Source organism: Rana temporaria, chromosome 2 (assembly GCF_905171775.1).
Source record: "Rana temporaria chromosome 2, aRanTem1.1, whole genome shotgun sequence".
Classification (NCBI taxonomy): Eukaryota; Metazoa; Chordata; class Amphibia; order Anura; family Ranidae; genus Rana; species Rana temporaria.
Genome location: NC_053490.1, coordinates 40798235 through 40815894, shown reverse-complemented (window position 1 = coordinate 40815894; position 17660 = coordinate 40798235). Strand labels below are relative to the sequence as shown.

General features: G+C 46.3%; 1 protein-coding gene across 2 annotated transcripts in view; it reads right to left on the bottom strand.

Moving 5' to 3' along the window:
- LOC120928971 (putative N-acetylated-alpha-linked acidic dipeptidase) overlaps positions 1-12256 on the bottom strand; it is a 111735-nt gene extending 99479 nt beyond the window's left edge. The window contains exons 1-2 of one of the 2 annotated variants that reach the window (XM_040340126.1): positions 11999-12256; positions 3235-3343 (exon numbers count right to left, since the gene is read on the bottom strand). In XM_040340126.1, the coding sequence (XP_040196060.1) occupies positions 3235-3343; positions 11999-12122 (233 nt within the window). In that variant the 5' untranslated portion in view covers positions 12123-12256. The remainder of the gene's footprint in view (positions 1-3234; positions 3344-11998) is intronic. The other variant, XM_040340125.1, reaches the window with a different exon arrangement.
- Positions 12257-17660: the final 5404 nt, after the last annotated feature.

The window sequence follows — 17660 nt, the reverse complement described above, 5'->3', positions numbered from 1 at the left end:
ACACTTATGCGTCAGACAGAGTGCCTTAAAAGTAATTCTGTCTTTTACTGGTAACCAATGAAGGGATCTCAGTGAAGGTGAGATTGATTCCCATGTTTTTTTCCCAGTCACCAGTCTAGCGGCCGTATTTTGAACGACTTGCAGACGAGTGATTTGGTACTTTGGGAGTCCAAGGTAGAGGGCATTTGCATAGTCCAGTCTGGAGTTAACAATTGTTCCCACCACGACTGCTATGTCCTCTTTGGGAATAAATGGAATAAGTCTGCGTAGAAGGTGCAGCAGATGGTGAGATCCGCTGACTACTGACCCTATTTGTGCATCCATTGTCATGTAGGTGTCGAAGATGACTCAGAGACTTTTGACTTTGGTGCTAGGGGAGATGATTTGAAAATACAGTTGTGTGTCATCTGCATAAGAGTGGTAAAGTAACTTTTGGCTACTGATGATTTCAAAGAGAGGGCGGAGATAGATATTGAACAGCACCGGCGATAGGGGGGATCCTTGAGGGACTCCGCATGACACTGTGCTTTTTTCAGAAGTGAAAGGTCCCAATTTCACTATTTGTGATCGGTTTTCCAAAAAGGAGGAGAACCAGGATAGATCACATTCCGCGACTCTGGCTACTTCCGCTAGCCGAGTCAGTAGTAGTTTGTGGTCTACCGTGTCAAAAGCTGCACTTAGGTCCAACAGTACCAGAAGAAAAGATTCTCCTTCGTCTGCGGCCTCGAGAGCATCATCCCATATTTTGAGCAGTGCTGTTTCTGTCCCGTAACCGGGACGGAAACCCGATTGAAAAGGATCAAGCAAATTATCATCTAGATGCTGTTGTACCACTACTTTCTCCATTACCTTGGAGAGGACGTTTAGGCCTCTTATGGGACGACAGTGTTTTGGGTCTTTGGGGTCGAGGGTGGGTTTCTTTAAGAAGGGTTTGATTATGCCCTGCTTCAATTGGGAGGGCACTATGCCTTCCTTGAAGGACTGGTTTATAAGCTGCGTGATAGGTGGTGCCAGGATATCGGCACATTCCTTCAGCAGTTTAGTGGGGATGATATTATTAGGCGATGTGCTGTTTCGCAGAGTACCGATGATATTTTTAGTGGCCTCGATGGGGATGGGTTTAAGAGTGAACTTTGTTGATTGCGGTGAGTTTATGTGGGTATTGGGCGAATGATTGAGGGCGGGGTTAAAGGGGGTACTGTTTTGCTGAATGATTTCACGGATTTCTTCAATTTTGTTAACAAAGTAATCCGATAATTCATTGCAAAATTCTTGGGTATCAGAATTGTGGGCTTCAAGACAGACTGGATTCATGATCTGGGTGACCAGCTTGAAGAGTTCACGAGGGCGGTTTAGGGCATTGGTGATGGTATTGGAAAAATGCTTTTTTTTTGGCTTTGAAGATTTCTTTGTGATATGTTTTTGTTATTGCCTTGTAAATGGTGTGGTTTTCCTCTGAAGAGCTTCTTTTCCAGGCGGCTTCCGCTCTTCTGCGCTCTTGCTTCAGCAAGGACAGCTGGTCGTTAAATCAGCTGGAGTTGTTTTTTCGGATGCAGGTTTTGCGTTTTGGCGCTACCAAGTCGGCTGACTGTAGTAGAGCTGTGTTGATGGCATCCAGGGTTTCTGTGGCTGATGTAGTTGGACTGTTTTTATTTTGTTCCCTAATGTAGTTTTGAAGAGCTCCGAATGGAGCTTCTTCAGAGATCTAGTCCAGTGTGTTGTCACCTGTTTTAGCCTTTTTGTTAAGGGGGCGTTTTTGGTAATTATGAATTTAATTACATGGTGGTCAGTCCATGGTAACGGATCATTTTTCAGATTGTTTATTTCCAGATCTTGTCTGAAAATAAGATCGAGCGTATGCCCTGAAGTATGTGTGGGCCCACATACTAGTTGTTGCAGCCCTAATCCTTCCAAATGGTTGATGCAGGTGTCGGCAACGGGATCCTGTGAAGAGTTGGCCCAGAGGTTAAAATCCCAGAGCAGCGGAAGATGTTTACTGTTTAGGGTATAAGTGGACATGAACTCTGTCAAAGGTGATAGAAGCTGCGATTTTGGACCCGGTGGTCTATATAGCAGAGTAGAATATGAACGGTTTCCTGGGGATTAGTTTGCAGTTGCAGAGTGAGGGTTTCCATGAACGGAAGAGGGTTTTGAAGGACTGGTTTAGTGATCGCGAGGTGAAGCTTGTGGATCACTGCCAGGCCTCCTCCTCTTTTCCCCACTTATAATACGATAGTTTTCTGGCACCAGTTCTCCGAGAATGGTGTTACAGTCAGTGAGTGAATAGGGATGCCCCAGTGCTGGAGTGTATCAAGCTGGCTACCGACTGAGGTCAGGGGCCCAGCCTAAGGCTGTGTGGCTGGGTGGATCATGCGGGATGGGGGTTCGGGGGTACCTGAGAGAGGATAGGGATCCTCCTGTAGTCAAAAAAGAGGGGGGGGGGTTTTGAAGTAGTTGGGGGAGATTGCTGGGTGTAAGTGTGGCGCGCCAACTAGGCCGCGGGTGAAGCCGCGGTATTTCCTACTTGCGACCGCCTTAAATTGTTCCAGGAGGTGGCTGGGGGCACGGGGGCCCCGGTATGGTTATGGCCTGCTGGAATCTGAGGCGGGGAGGTGGCGGGGGGATGCCTCAGTAACGGCTAGCGGTGTGGGGGTAAGGAGAGAGCCACGGCTTGCCCTGAAAAGGATGGCCACCAGCCGTCCCAGGGGAAGGTGGAATGGCCCTGAGAAACAGGGGCTTACCTTACCGGGCTCCCGAGAGGTGATGCTTGCGGAGCAAGGAGGGAGGCTCGGAATGAAAGGAGGGAGTTGTTGGTCCTGTGTGCTATGGTAGCAGATGTTGTAGCAAGGACTAGGAGGAACTGGATACTGCTGTTTGTTCTTTGCCGCCGGGGGCTAGGAGGAAAAAAGCCTGCCTGACTGACTGACTGACTGTCAGAGCTTGTCTCTGGGTGAGAGCAGACTCGTCCTACTCCACCAGCTGACTAGCACTGACTATCCAGGTCAAAGTCTAAAGGAATTTAGAAAAAAATATGAATATTTTTCACCTATGCATAGGATGCATAGGTGAAAAAACTTCTGCCAGTCACCTCCCCCAGTCCCCCCCCCCTTTTTTACTTACCTGAGCCCCCGAATTTCCTGTTGGAGAGAACGCAATGTGCCTCTCTCTATATTTGACTTATTGCTTAACAAGATAAGACATTACAGAGATGTAACAATAGTTTAGAGAACTTACTGTAGATACTGTTTAATATTTTCCGCCTTCATTTCATCCCAGAATGCTTTTCTCATGCTTGGAGTTTCTGGAGTGGCCCTCGAGTGTCCAGTGGATTTCGCAAACCATCCTATTTGAGGAAGACAGTAATGTGTAAATTGCAACCATAATAAAGATCCTGTACTTTGTTCTCTTCAGATTTCAACATAACATGGCAAAGTAAAAGACGTATTAAATAAAAATTCTACTCGATACACATGATTAATTAAGTTATTATTTAACAATGTAAAAATGTACTTTTAATTTTCAGATTGTTTCTTTTCAGATTTCACATTTTCAGATTTGTTTCAGATATCAAACTACAACCCAATCAGGCAGCAAATAGGGACGCTCAAAATTGTACAGGCACTGCAGTGGACAGACCTATACACAGGGTTTCTGGTAACCTCTTAACCCCAGAAGGCTTACCCCCCCCCCCTTCCACATTATATCTGCATGGTGAGGTCCTTAACCACTTCCATACCAGACACTTACGCACCTTCCCGCCCAAGCCAATTTTCAGCTTTCAGCACTGTCGCACTTTGAATGGCAATTGCGCGGTCGTGCTACACTGTACCCAAACAAAATTGGCGTCCTTTTTCCCCCACAAATAGAGCTTTCTTTTGGTGGTATTTGATCACCTCTGCGATTTTTGTTTGCGCAACAACTAAAAAAAGACTGAAAATTGTGAATTGTGTTTTTTTTTTCTGTTAATTTTTTTGTAAATACGTTTTTCTCTTTCAATTACGGGCACTGATATGGTGGCACTGATGGGCACCGATGAGATGGCACTGATGGACATCGATGAGGTAGTACTGACGGGCACAGATGAGGTGGCACTGATTGGCGGCACTGGTATGCGGCACTGATGGGCACACATAGGCGGCACTGATGGGCACACATAGGCGGCACTGATGGGCACACATAGGCGGCACTGATGGGCACACATAGGCGGCACTTATGGGTGGCACTGATGGATACTTATGGGTGGCACAGATGGGCACTGATAGGTGGGCACTGGGCATGGATGGGCACTGTGGGGTGTCACTGATGGACACTGTGGGGTGGCACTGATGGACACTGGGGTGGCACTGATGGACACTGTGGGGTGGCACTTATTTACCCAGGTTGCCAGTCAGTGCCCATTTGTGGGCACTGATTGGCATCTTTTTTGTTTGCCCTTCCCTGGTGGTCCAGAGTGGGCTTCCCTGGTGGTCCAGTGTGGCGATCCGAGGGGGGGCTGCGCTGATAAACAATCAGCGCGAACACCCCCTGTCAGGAGAGCCGCCGATCGGCTCTCCTCTACTCACGTCTGTCAGACGCGAGTGAGGAAGAGCCATCAACGGCTCTTCCTGTTTACATTGTGATCAGCCGTGGTTGGACACGGCTGATCACGTGGTAAAGATTCTCCGCCGGAGGCTCTTTACCGAGATCGGAGATGCAGGGTGTCAGACTGACACCCCGCATCACCGATCGCCGCGCTGCGCGCCCCCACATCCATGGACGTCCAGTCAGGATTTCAAAACCACTTCCTGGACGTAAATCGGCCATAGGCCGGGCAGGAAGTGGTTAAGGTGTTAATCTGTAGGGCGCGTGCGTGCGCACATGGACAGTAGAGCCAACTTGTCTAAATCTGCTGCTGGAGAGTCACCGGAAGTGACGTTGTTGGCTATTTCGACAGAACACCGGCTGAGAGAGAGAGAGGAGAATGCTGGGTGAGGACATAAATAGTCTGGTACAGATAGAAGTCTTTCTTTTGGGACCACGGCCTACAGCTGAGAGCAGGGACCCAGGCGCTCCAAGGGATGTGAGCAGGCGCCACAGCCTAGGCGGCGTGGAGAGTCTCCAGCGATTGAATGAGTAGATCCATCATTGCCAGCTCCCTGTCGGCCGAGTTAAAGTGTACACATGACCGTTTTTCACGACGAGAAAAACGACGATGGGAAAAACGACGAGAAAAAATAGAGTATGTTCTAAATTTTTAATGGCAATGCTCTGGAGCCTACACTCGATCGTTTTTAACGACCAATTTAAAATGTTTTATTTTTTTCGTCATGAAAAACGGTCGTGTGTACACGGCATAAGAATTGTTAAAGGGGGTTGTAAAGGTAAAACATTTTTCTCCTAAATAGCTTCCTCTCCCTTAGTGCAGTCCTCCTTCACTTACCTCATCCTTCCATTTTGCTTTTAAATGTCCTTATTTCTTCTGAGAAATCCTGACTTCCTGTTCTTCTGTCTGTAACTTCACACAGTAATGCAAGGCTTTCTCCCTGGTGTGGAGAAAGCCTCTTTAACCACTTCAGCCCCGGACCATTTTGCTGGTCAATGACCGGGCCACTTTTTGCGATTCGGCACTGCGTCGCATTAACTGACAATTGCGCGGTCGTGCGACGTGGCTCCCAAACAAAATTGGCGTCCTTTTTTTCCCACAAATAGAGCTTTCTTTTGGAGGCATTTGATCACCTCTGCGGTTTTTATTTTTTGTGCTATAAACAAAAATAGAGCGACAATTTTGAAAAAAATATGAATATTTTTTACTTTTTGCTGTAATAAATATCCCCAAACATTATATATATATATATATATATATATATATATATATATATATATATATATATATATATATATATATATATATATATATATATATATATATATATATATATATATATATATAAAACATGATTTTTTCCTCAGTTTAGGCCAATACGTATTATTCTACATATTTTTCATAAAAAAAAATAAAAAAAAAATCACAATAAGCATTTATTTATTGGTTTGCTCAAAAGTTATAGCGTCTACAAAATAGGGGATAGTTTTATGGCATTTTTATTAATATTTTTTTTTTTTACTAGGAATGGCGGCGATCATCGATTTTTATCGGTACTGCGACCTCCGGACACTTTTGACACATTTTTAGGACCATTGGCATTTTTATAGCGATCAGTGCTATAAAAATGCATTGATTACTATAAAAATGTCACTGGCAGGGAAGGGGTTAACCACTAGGGGGCGAGGAAGGGGTTAATTATGTTCCCTAGGTGTGTTCTAACTGAAGGGGGGTGGGACTGACCAGGGGAAATGACAGATCGCTGTTCATACAGGGAGTGCAGAATTATTAGGCAAATGAGTATTTTGACCACATCATCCTCTTTATGCATGTTGTCTTACTCAAAGCTGTATAGGCTCGAAAGCCTACTACCAATTAAGCATATTAGGTGATGTGCATCTCTGTAATGAGAAGGGGTGTGGTCTAATGACATCAACACCCTATATCAGGTGTGCATAATTATTAGTCAACTTCCTTTCCTTTGGCAAAATGGGTCAAAAGAAGGACTTGACAGGCTCAGAAAAGTCAAAAATAGTGAGATATCTTGCAGAGGGATGCAGCACTCTTAAAATTGCAAAGCTTCTGAAGCGTGATCATCGAACAATCAAGCGTTTCATTCAGAATAGTCAACAGGGTCGTAAGAAGCGTGTGGAAAAACCAAGGCGCAAAATAACTGCCCATGAACTGAGAAAAGTCAAGCGTGCAGCTGCCAAGATGCCACTTGCCACCAGTTTGGCCATATTTCAGAGCTGCAACATCACTGGAGTGCCCAAATGCACAAGGTGTGCAATACTCAGAGACATGGCCAAGGTAAGAAAGGCTGAAAGACGACCACCACTGAACAAGACACACAAGCTGAAACGTCAAGACTGGGCCAAGAAATATCTCAAGAATGATTTTTCTAAGGTTTTATGGACTGATGAAATGAGAGTGAGTCTTGATGGGCCAGATGGAAGAGCCCGTGGCTGGATTGGTAAAGGGCAGAGAGCTCCAGTCTGACTCAGACGCCAGCAAGGTGGAGGTGGAGTACTGGTTTGGGCTGGTATTATCAAAGATGAGCTTGTGGGGCCTTTTCGGGTTGAGGATGGAGTCAAGCTCAACTCCCAGTCCTACTGCCAGTTTCTGGAAGACACCTTCTTCAAGCAGTGGTACAGGAAGAAGTCTGCATCCTTCAAGAAAAACATGATTTTCATGCAGGACAATGCTCCATCACACGCGTCCAAGTACTCCACAGCGTGGCTGGCAAGAAACGGCATAAAAGAAGAAAAACTAATGACATGGCCTCCTTGTTCACCTGATCTGAACCCCATTGAGAACATGTGGTCCATCATCAAATGTGAGATTTACAAAGAGGGAAAACAGTACACCTCTCTGAACAGTGTCTGGGAGGCTGTGGTTGCTGCTGCACGCAATGTTGATGGTGAACAGATCAAAACACTGACAGAATCCATGGATGGCAGGCTTTTGAGTGTCCTTGCAAAGAAAGGTGGCTATATTGGTCACTGATTTGTTTTTGTTTTGTTTTTGAATGTCATAAATGTATATTTGTGAATGTTGAGATGTTATATTGGTTTCACTGGTAAAAATAAATAATTGAAATGGGTATATATTTTTTTTTTGTTAAGTTGCCTAATAATTATGCACAGTAATAGTCACCTGCACACACAGATATCCCCCTAAAATAGCTAAAACTAAAAACAAACTAAAAACTACTTCCAAAAATATTCAGCTTTGATATTAATGAGTTTTTTGGGTTCATTGAGAACATGGTTGTTGTTCAATAATAAAATGAATCCTCAAAAATACAACTTGCCTAATAATTCTGCACTCCCTGTACATTGTATGAACAGACAATCAGGCATTTCTCCCTCTGACAGGACCGGGAGCTGTGTGTTTACACACACAGCTCCCGGTTCACGCTCTGTAACGAGCGGTCGCGGGTGCCCGGCGGTGATCGCACCCGGCGAGCACGTGTGCGGCACCAGGGGCGAGCAGGGGGGGGGAAGATGGACTTCTTGGTCCCATGATCAATGTGATTGGCTGCATAGCTCCCAACTGTCCATGATTTCGAGGGACTGTCCCTGATTTGGAGCAATGTCCCTCAGTCCCTCATTCTCCTCATTTGTCCCTCATTTTGGTCTGATATATAGATGTATATAAAATGCACTTTTTATCTTTCAAAAAGTGTTAAACCTTTCATCTGATTTCTAAATTGCCGCATTTGTAAATTCCAAAAGCCAATATAAAAGAATAGCCGTGGGTCTAACCAATCTTGTTTTTTTTTGTACAATTCTCCTTTAAGGGGGCGTGGCAAGGGGTGTGTCCTATGCCTGCATACTTTTGCTGATAGGTGTCCCTCATTCCTATCTAAAAAAAGTTGGGAGGTATGTTGGCTTTCATGGTAGTCACATGATCAGGAGCTGCCGCATTGGCTCCCAATTATAAACAGAGACCAGGAACTGTCTGTGACAGCACCATGATTGCATCACAGAAATCTTGGCTGCCATGGCACATATGTGCAGTGTCAATGCCCGCCCTGCTTGCCAGCACACAAATGGGTTACATGGTCGGCAACAGGAGCGGTCCATAGAGGGCGCCAGAGCGCCGCCCCCTCTGGCTCTCGCACAGCCACTAAAATATATAGATTCATGCATTGTATGAATCTATATATTTTCGCCGCTGCCGCCCACTATTCAGCTGGCCGGATGTTGAGCGCCAGCCAGCTGAATAATGGCAGCTGGTTGGCTGTGTGGAAGTACCTATCAGAGCCAGCTGGGGGGGGGGGGGGGCATTTTACAGGTCATAGTGGCAGCATTTGACTGGGCACAGTGGCTACATTTGCGGGGCACAGTGGCTACAATTGATGGGCACAGTGGCGACAATTGCGGGGCACAGTGGCGACAATTGCGGGGGAAACAGTGGCGACAATTGCGGGGCACAGTGGCGACAATTGAGGGGCACAGTGGCGACAATTGAGGGGCACAGTGGCGACAATTGAGGGGCACAGTGGTGACAAATGATGGAAAAGTGGTGACAATTGATGGCATGGCACAGTGGTGACAATTGATGGCAAAGTGGCTGTGTTTGATGGCATGGCACAGTGACTGCGTTTGATGGCATGGCATAGTGGTGACAATTGATAGCACAGTGGCTGCGTTTGATGGCATGGCACAGTGACTGCATTTGATGGCATGGCACAGTGGCTGCATTTGATGGCATGGCACAGTGGCTGCGTTTTGATGGCATGGCACAGTGGCTGCGTTTTGATGGCATGGCACAGTGGCTGCGTTTTGATGGCATGGCACAGTGGCTGCGTTTTGATGGCATGGCACAGTGGCTGCGTTTTGATGGCATGGCACAGTGGTGACAATTGATGGCACGGTGGCTGTGTTTGATGGCATGGCACAGTGACTGCATTTGATGGCATGGCAAAGTGGTTGCGTTTGATGGGCACAGTGAGGCTGTTATTGTTTTTTTTGTTTTTTTCATTTGCGCGCCCCCAAAAATTTTGAGCACCAGCCGCCACTGGTCGGCAATACCGTTGCAGAGAGCAGGCAAGTATCCTTATACCTCTTTTTTATTTTGACATAAAAATAGCATTTAATATCACTTTACCACTTAAGGACCGCCCAATGCCGATATACGTCGGCAGAATGGCACGGCTGGGCACAGGCACGTACAGGCACGAGACCCAGTCCGAAGCTCTGTGACCGCGCCCACGGACCAGATCGCCGCCGGTGTCCCATGATCATTTACAGGAGCTGAAGAACGGGGAGAGCTGTGTGTAAACACACCTTCCCTGTCCCTTCCCTGTTCTTCACTGTGGAATGTCAGTGATCGTCTGTTACCTAATATAGCGATGATCAGCCCCGCCCCCTACAGTTAGAAACACACACTTAACCCCTACAGCGCCCTCTAGTGGTTAACTCCAAAATGCAATTGTCATTTTTACAGTAATCAGTGCATTTTTATAGTACTTTTCGCTGTGAAAATGACAATGGTCCCAAAATTGTCCGATGTGTCCGCCATAATGTCGCAGTCACGAAAAAAAAAATATTAATAAAAATGCCATAAAACTATCCCCTATTTTGTAAACACTATAAATTGTGCGCAAACCAATCGATAAACGCTTATTGCGATTTTTTTTTACCAAAAATAGGTAGAAGAATACATATCAGCCTAAACTGAGAAAAAATAGTGGCCCAGATTCACGTAGAATCGGGCAAATCTGCGGCGGCGTAACGTATGACATTTACATTACGCCGCCGCAAGTTTTACGGGCAAGTGCTTCATTCACAAAGCACTTGCCTGTAAAGTTGCGGCGGCGTAGCGTTAATCCCCCGGCGCAAGCCCGCCTAATTTAAATGATCCGGGTAGGGGGCGTGGATCATTTAAATTAGGCGCGTTCCCGCGCCGAACGTACTGCGCATGCGCCGTCCCTAAAATTTACCGTCGTGCATTGCGCTAAATGACGTCGCAAGGACATCATTGGTTTCGACGTGAACGTAAATGGCGTCCAGCCCCATTCACGGACGAGTTTAGCAAACAACGTAAAATTTTCAAATTTCGACGCGGGAACGACGTCCATACTTAACATTGGCTGCGCCTCCTAATAGCAGGAGCAACGTTACGCAAACGACGTAAAAAACTACCGCCGGGCGCACGTACGTTTGTGAATCGGCGTAAGTAGGTAATTTGCATACTCTACGCTGAAAACTATGGGAGCGCCACCTAGCGGCCAGCGTGAGGATGCACCCTAAGATACGACGGCGTAAGAGACTTATGCCAGTCGTATCTTAGGCTAAAGTCGACGTATCTATCTTTCTGAATACAGAAAGTAGATACGCCGGCGCAGATTTGAATTTACGCAGCGTATCTATGGATACGCCGGCGTAAATTCTCTGTGGATCCACCCCAATGTTTTTTAATATCTGTTTTGGGGATATTTATTACAGCAAAAAGTAAAAAATATTTACATTTTTTTCAAAATTGTCGCTGTATTTTTGTTTATAGCGCAAAAAATAAAAACCGCAGAGGTGATCAAATACCACCAAAAGAAAACTCTATTTGTGGGGAAAAAAGGACGTCGATTTTGTTTGGGAGCGACCGCGCAATTGTCAGTTAAAGCGACGCAGTGCCGAATCACAAAAACTGGCCAGGTCCTTTACCTGCATAATGGCCTGGGTCTTAAGTGGTTAAGCCTAAAAAGTTTTGAATACTGCTAAAGTCTGATGCCGCGTACACACAACCGTTTTTCGGGTTGTAAAAAATTACATTTTTAATGGTCTTAAAAAAAACGTAGTTTTTTTCAACCCGATCGTTAAAACGGCCTTGCCTTCACACGATCGTGAAAAAACAAATGCTCTAGCAAAGCGCAGTGACGTACAACACGTACGACGGCACTATAAATGGGAAGTTCCATTCGGATGGCGCCACCCTTGGGGCTGCTTTTGCTGATTTCGTGTTAGTAAAAGACGATTCGCGCTTTTCAGTCTGTTACAGCGTGATGAATGTGCTTACTCCATTACGAATGGTGGTTTTACCAGGACGAGCGCTCCCGTCTCATAACTTGCTTCTGAGCATGCGCGTTTTTTTCACGCCGTTAAAGCCCACACACGACCATTTTTTTACGACGTTAAAAACGTATGAGTATGTTCTAAATATTTAATGGCTATTTTTTACATTGTGAAATATGCTCTGGAGCCCACACACGGTTGTTTTTAATGACATAAAAAAAAAACAACGTCATTTTTTACAACCTGAAAAACGGTCGTGTGCATAATGCAAATTTGTCACCCATTAATGCTGCACTAGAAAACGCTTTGCACAGATTAGCGCTGTATTTGTTTAATGCTTTGAGATTTAAATTTTAAAATAAGAAAATAATACAATAGAGAAGCAGTCAGAGAAAAATACCTATGACGAATCCTAGGAGTAGAAATCCCACCGCTCCGACGGCCAGCGTGAAGAGGGTGCGGGAAGAGAACCCTTTAATCCTGGTGCCCACCTCATAGTCATCGCTACCCAGCAGTCTCAACATTTTCAGTTGTAGCTCTCCGGATGGTGTTTATACACGGAGGCCTCACACAGGGAGGCAGAGGAGACTGCTTGCCAGCATGTGAAACTCCTGCCAGACCTTGAAAGTTAACAGCTTCCAAAAGAAGTTCACCTAATTAATGCTGGACCCTCCCTTTCTCATAGGCATGCCTGGCTGAGCAGGTCAAAGTTCCCTGAGAAACCTCAAGCATAGATTAACAGAGAACAGAGTTATAGTGAAGCTAATTCAACGAGTGCTAGCCAAGCGATTTTCAGGGATCAAGGTCGGAATCACACTTCTTGTTGCAAAAAAGTTTTGTGTGTTTTTGAGTGTCACCGTGGGATCTTCTGCATTTTTCCCCATGTACTTGCCTTAATAATAAAGTCTTTCTATGCTGATGTAGCGCTACCCCCGAAGGAGCCGCTGATTGTTTTGGGATCGGCGTATTAAGTTACCCTGCAATGTGTCTAGGGGTGATAGCAGTGAGCCAAAACAGTGAGCGAATGTCCAGACAGTGAATAAAGGTTTTTCCAATGCTTTTATTCCAGGCCAAAACAGCCAACATCAACAATAAGTGGGAAGAACAGGTTAATGAAGAAAAGGAGAACCTTTCAGTATCAGGCCTGGATATTAAAGCGAAATTCCGGCCACAATTTCACTTTTTAAATATAAATACCCATGTAATACACAAGCTTAATGTATTCTAGTAAAGTTAGTCTGTAAACTAAGGTCCGTTTTGTTAGGTTGTTACAGCATTTAGACACTTTATAAAATAGCAATTGACTGGGGCCATCTTAAGTGTGGGCATCATGATAGAACATAAAGATGTGGGCGGCCTCTAGTGACCCGCCGCTCAGGTAGCAGTGTCTCACTCAGTTCAGTCAGTCAGTTCAGTCAGTGTCAGCGGTGGAGTAGGGCGCTTCGGACCTTCCGCATACGAGCCTGCTTCCACCCAGACCTGGCAGTCAGAGGCTAGGCAGCTGCTAGGCTAGACGCTCCTTGAAACAGCTCCCTGGAACCAGGAAACAGCACCTCGCTCTCCACAAGGACTCCTCTTTACCTCCGCAGGTAAGACCCTGTCTCTCAGGGCCCGACATCCTGGGGATCCACGGACGGCCGTCCTTATCAGGGCAGCCGTCACTCTGACCCCACACTGCGGCTCTCTATACAATCTCTCGCCGGCATCATCGCCCGCACGGCCACCCGCTCTTGTGGTGATCCCAAGTCACCCCCCCTGGGTGTATTTCCGGCGTTTTCTGGTGCTTTTTCACCCCCGCGCCAGCCTGCTCCTTCTCGCGGCCGCCGCACCTTAGGAAAGTCCGCGGCTTCAGCCGCGGCCTACCGGCGCGCCGTTCATTTCTCTCTTTATTAACTTCCTAAGTATAGATTGCTCTAGTTTTTCAACCCCCACACCCCCAGAGGCCCCCTGTTCAGCAACTTCATCGGTAAATATTATTTTTACCAAGCTGACAGCCCCCCCCCCCAGCCCGGGTCCTGTACTTTGCCTGGCGGCCAGTATTTTGGTTTACCCCAGCAGCAGTGACACCCAGCATCCCCCCCCTTTTTTTCCCCTCCTTAGCCGTCTGTCTTTTGATCCAGGGTTTTGAGCCGATCGCCTTCAGGGATCAGGAAGGAATTTTTTTCCCTGCCGCAGCACATTGGCCAGCTTGCCAAGGGTTTTTTTGCTTTCCTCTGGACCAAAAAACCTAAACTCCCCTTGAGCTAGGATTCTCGAATCCTCTCTCACCTTACGCCCGCACTCCAGCCCTCGGTGACGGGCAACAATGGTTAAGTTGCGATACTCTGCAGAAACCATTTGGGGTCTGAGACAATTCGCAACTACAATACCTGCCGCCACCACAATAGCCTTAAAATCAGATCAACTTTTGAGGTTCGATCATCGATCGATCATCAAAAATTTCAATCATTCAATACAGCTCAGGCACATATCTTGTGCCTTGCTTAATACTAGATCAGCAGTTAAACACCGATCAGAAATCCATGATTTCTTACTACAAAACGATCTAGACTGCCTCTTTATTACGGAAAGTTGGCTGTCGGACGATTGCAACACCATTCTTGGAGAATTGGTGCCAGCAAACTATCGTATCTTAACGGAAAATAGAATAGGGCAAAGGGGAGGAGGCCTGGCGGTGATTCATAAGTCGCATATTGCAATCACTAAACCGGTCCTTCAAAATCCTCTACCTTTTATGGAAACCCTTACGCTTCAACTTCAAGCTCATTCTCAGGAGACCGTTCACATTCTCCTCTGCTATAGGCCCCCTGGGCCCAAATCGCAGTTGATTTCAGCATTAACGGAGTTCATTTCCACTTACTCCCTTAGCAGCAATCATCTTTTGCTGCTCGGGGATTTCAATTTGTGGGCTAACTCCTCACAGGATCCCATCGCGGATGCCTGCATCGACCACCTGGAAGGATTAGGACTTCAACAACTTATACGCGGACCAACTCATGCTTCAGGTCACACACTCGACCTAATTTTCAGACAAAATCTGAAAATAAACATTTTGGGAAATGAACCTTTGCCATGGACAGACCACCATGCAATTAGCTTCATAATCCCCAGAACTCCTTTAGTCATGAAAGTACCCAAGCCGGTGACAATACACTGGGCTAGATCTCACAAGAAGCTCCACTCGGAACTCTTCAGATCTACCCTGGGAAACCGAATTGGGGCTATTCCTCCCCAGCTAGCAGCCTCAGATACTTTGGATGCCATTAATGCAGCTCTGCTACAGTCAGCCGACTTAGCAGCACCAAAGCGCAAACTCCGCAGCCGGGAAAAAAAGTCCAGCTGGTTCAATAACGAGCTGTCGCTATTGAAGCAAGAGCGCAGGAGGGCGGAAGCCGCCTGGAAAAGAAGTCCGTCAGAAGAGCACCTCAACTTCTACAAAGCAGTAACAACGCGTTACCACAAGGAAATTTTCAAAACCAAAAAACTTCACTTCTCCAGGGTGATTAACAGCGCAATGAATCGCCCACGCGAACTCTTCAGGATGGTCACCCAGACCATGAACCCTGGATGTCTAGAAGTCCCCACTTCAGACACCCAAGAGTTCTGCAACGAACTATCGGATTTCTTCATCAACAAAATTGAAAAAATTCGGGTAAGTATTCGGCAAAACAATACTCCACTCAGCCCCGTCTTCAATCAAAACAACGACAGAACGCCTCTACAATCAACTAAGTTCACTTTGGAACCCATCTCCATTGATACAACAAAAAAATTCATTGGTGTGCTGCGCAACAGCACAGCACCAAATGACATCATTCCCACTAAGCTACTGAAGGAATGTGCCGACATCCTGGCGCCTCCGATCACGCAGCTTATAAATCAGTCATTTAAGGAAGGCATAGTGCCTTCCCTGTTGAAAGAGGGCACAATCTTGCCGATCTTGAAAAAACCTAATTTGGATCCTATGGACCCAACTCACCGCCGTCCCATAACAGGTCTAAATGCTCTGTCCAAGATAATGGAGAAAGTGGTGGTAAATCAGCTGCAACAGCATCTGGACACCCACAACCTACTCGATCCATTTCAATCCGGGTTCCGTCCCGGACACGGGACAGAAACGGCCTTACTGAAAATATGGGACGATGCACTCGAGGCCGCAGACGAAGGAGAATCCTGTCTCCTGGTTCTGCTGGACCTAAGCGCAGCTTTTGACACAGTAGACCATAAATTGCTACTGAGACGACTAACAGAAGTTGCCGGAGTCTCAGAAGATACCTTACCATGGTTCTCCTCTTTTCTTGGAAACCGATCACAAACAGTGAAACTGGGATCCTTCACGTCAGAAAAACGCACGGTGCCATGTGGGGTCCCCCAAGGATCCCCCCTATCACCAGTGCTGTTTAATATCTATCTTCGTCCTCTCTTTGATATTATCAGTAGCCATGAACTACTTTATCACTCTTATGCAGACGACACGCAGTTGTATTTTCGCATCTGCCATAAAAAGGATCATCATCTCAGATTAGAGAAATGTCTCTCTTCAATAGAAAACTGGATGACTAAGAGTTATCTCAAACTCAATAGTGCTAAAACAGAACTCTTTATCTTCGATGCCAGTCGGAAGAAACCACCGACAACAAACTGGACACCATCTCCCATCCTGGGACAAATCATCGCCCCTAGCTCCAAAGTCAAAAGTCTGGGAGTCACGTTTGACACCTTCATGACAATGGACGCACAAATAGGGTCAGTAGTCAGCGGGGCGCACCATTTGATGCGCCTTCTACGCAGACTAATTCCATTTATCCCCAAAGAAGACGTAGCAGTCGTGGTGGGATCTATCGTGAATTCCAGACTGGACTATGCAAATGCCCTTTACCTCGGGCTACCCAAGTACCAAATCGCTCGTCTTCAAGTCGTACAGAATACGGCCGCTAGACTGGTGACTGGGAAAAAATCTTGGGAATCAATCTCACCTTCACTGAGATCCCTTCACTGGCTGCCAGTGAAAGACAGAATTGCATTCAAAGCACTCTGCCTGACACATAAGTGCATCCAAGGGAAGGCTCCTAGATATCTATGCGACAAGATCAAACCGCACAATTGCAATCGCATGCTGCGATCCACCGACCAAAATCTGGTCAAGGTTCCTAAAACCAAATGCAAGTCCAAAGGAGAAAGAAGGTTTGCTTTCCAGGGCCCCAGGCTTTGGAATGCTTTACCAACCAGCATTCGGTTGGAGCAAGACCACCTGTCTTTCAGAAGGCAGATCAAAACCCTGCTTTTCTGAAAGGCATGAGACACAAACAACAAGCGCCCAGAGGCGATTCAGTTCGCATGTGCCGCGCTATATAAGTTTTTCATTCATTCATTCATTCATGAAGCCAGACTGTATGACTTCCTGGATTTCAGCCTTGCAGATCTCGCACATGCTCAGTGCTGCACAAGCAGTGTCAGATCAGGTTTCAGCACCTGTGCTGTCCAAGTCACATGATTCTTTGAGACTGGGGAATGCACAGACTCCTGGAAAGTTACACCCACTACATTCCCAGGAGTCTGTGCGGTGTAGGTTAGGAAGCATTAAGCACCTAGGTGCAGGAAGTGGGAAGATTAACTATTCTGCCTAGCAACAACACTTTGAAGGCATCTAAAAAAAAATTAAAAATTTGTAAAGGACTAATGACATTTTTTTAAAACTACTGATGTAATGTTATATTTATGGGTGGAACTCCACTTTAATTGAGCATTCCTTGCTCAATAGAGTGTCAAATTATAACTTGTCGCCACTCTAGTTGGAGTGGGTGAAGTGCCCCCGGACAGACCCCTCTCACAAGCCTGGCAGCCGAGGTGTCACTTAGGATTTGCTGGGAGGAACAGATCTCTCTCACAGACCTGGCTCTAGGGCCTCTGCCACAGGCCTATTACTTTAAGTGAGCTAAATGGATGAACACAGCGAATCCTCCCAGTGGATTTTTAGCATAAGTCACCGGGTGATAGCAAAGCGTACCTGTCAGCATTCCGGTCACCAGATCCCTGATTGGTTCGTTCAAGCCCTGTTGGAC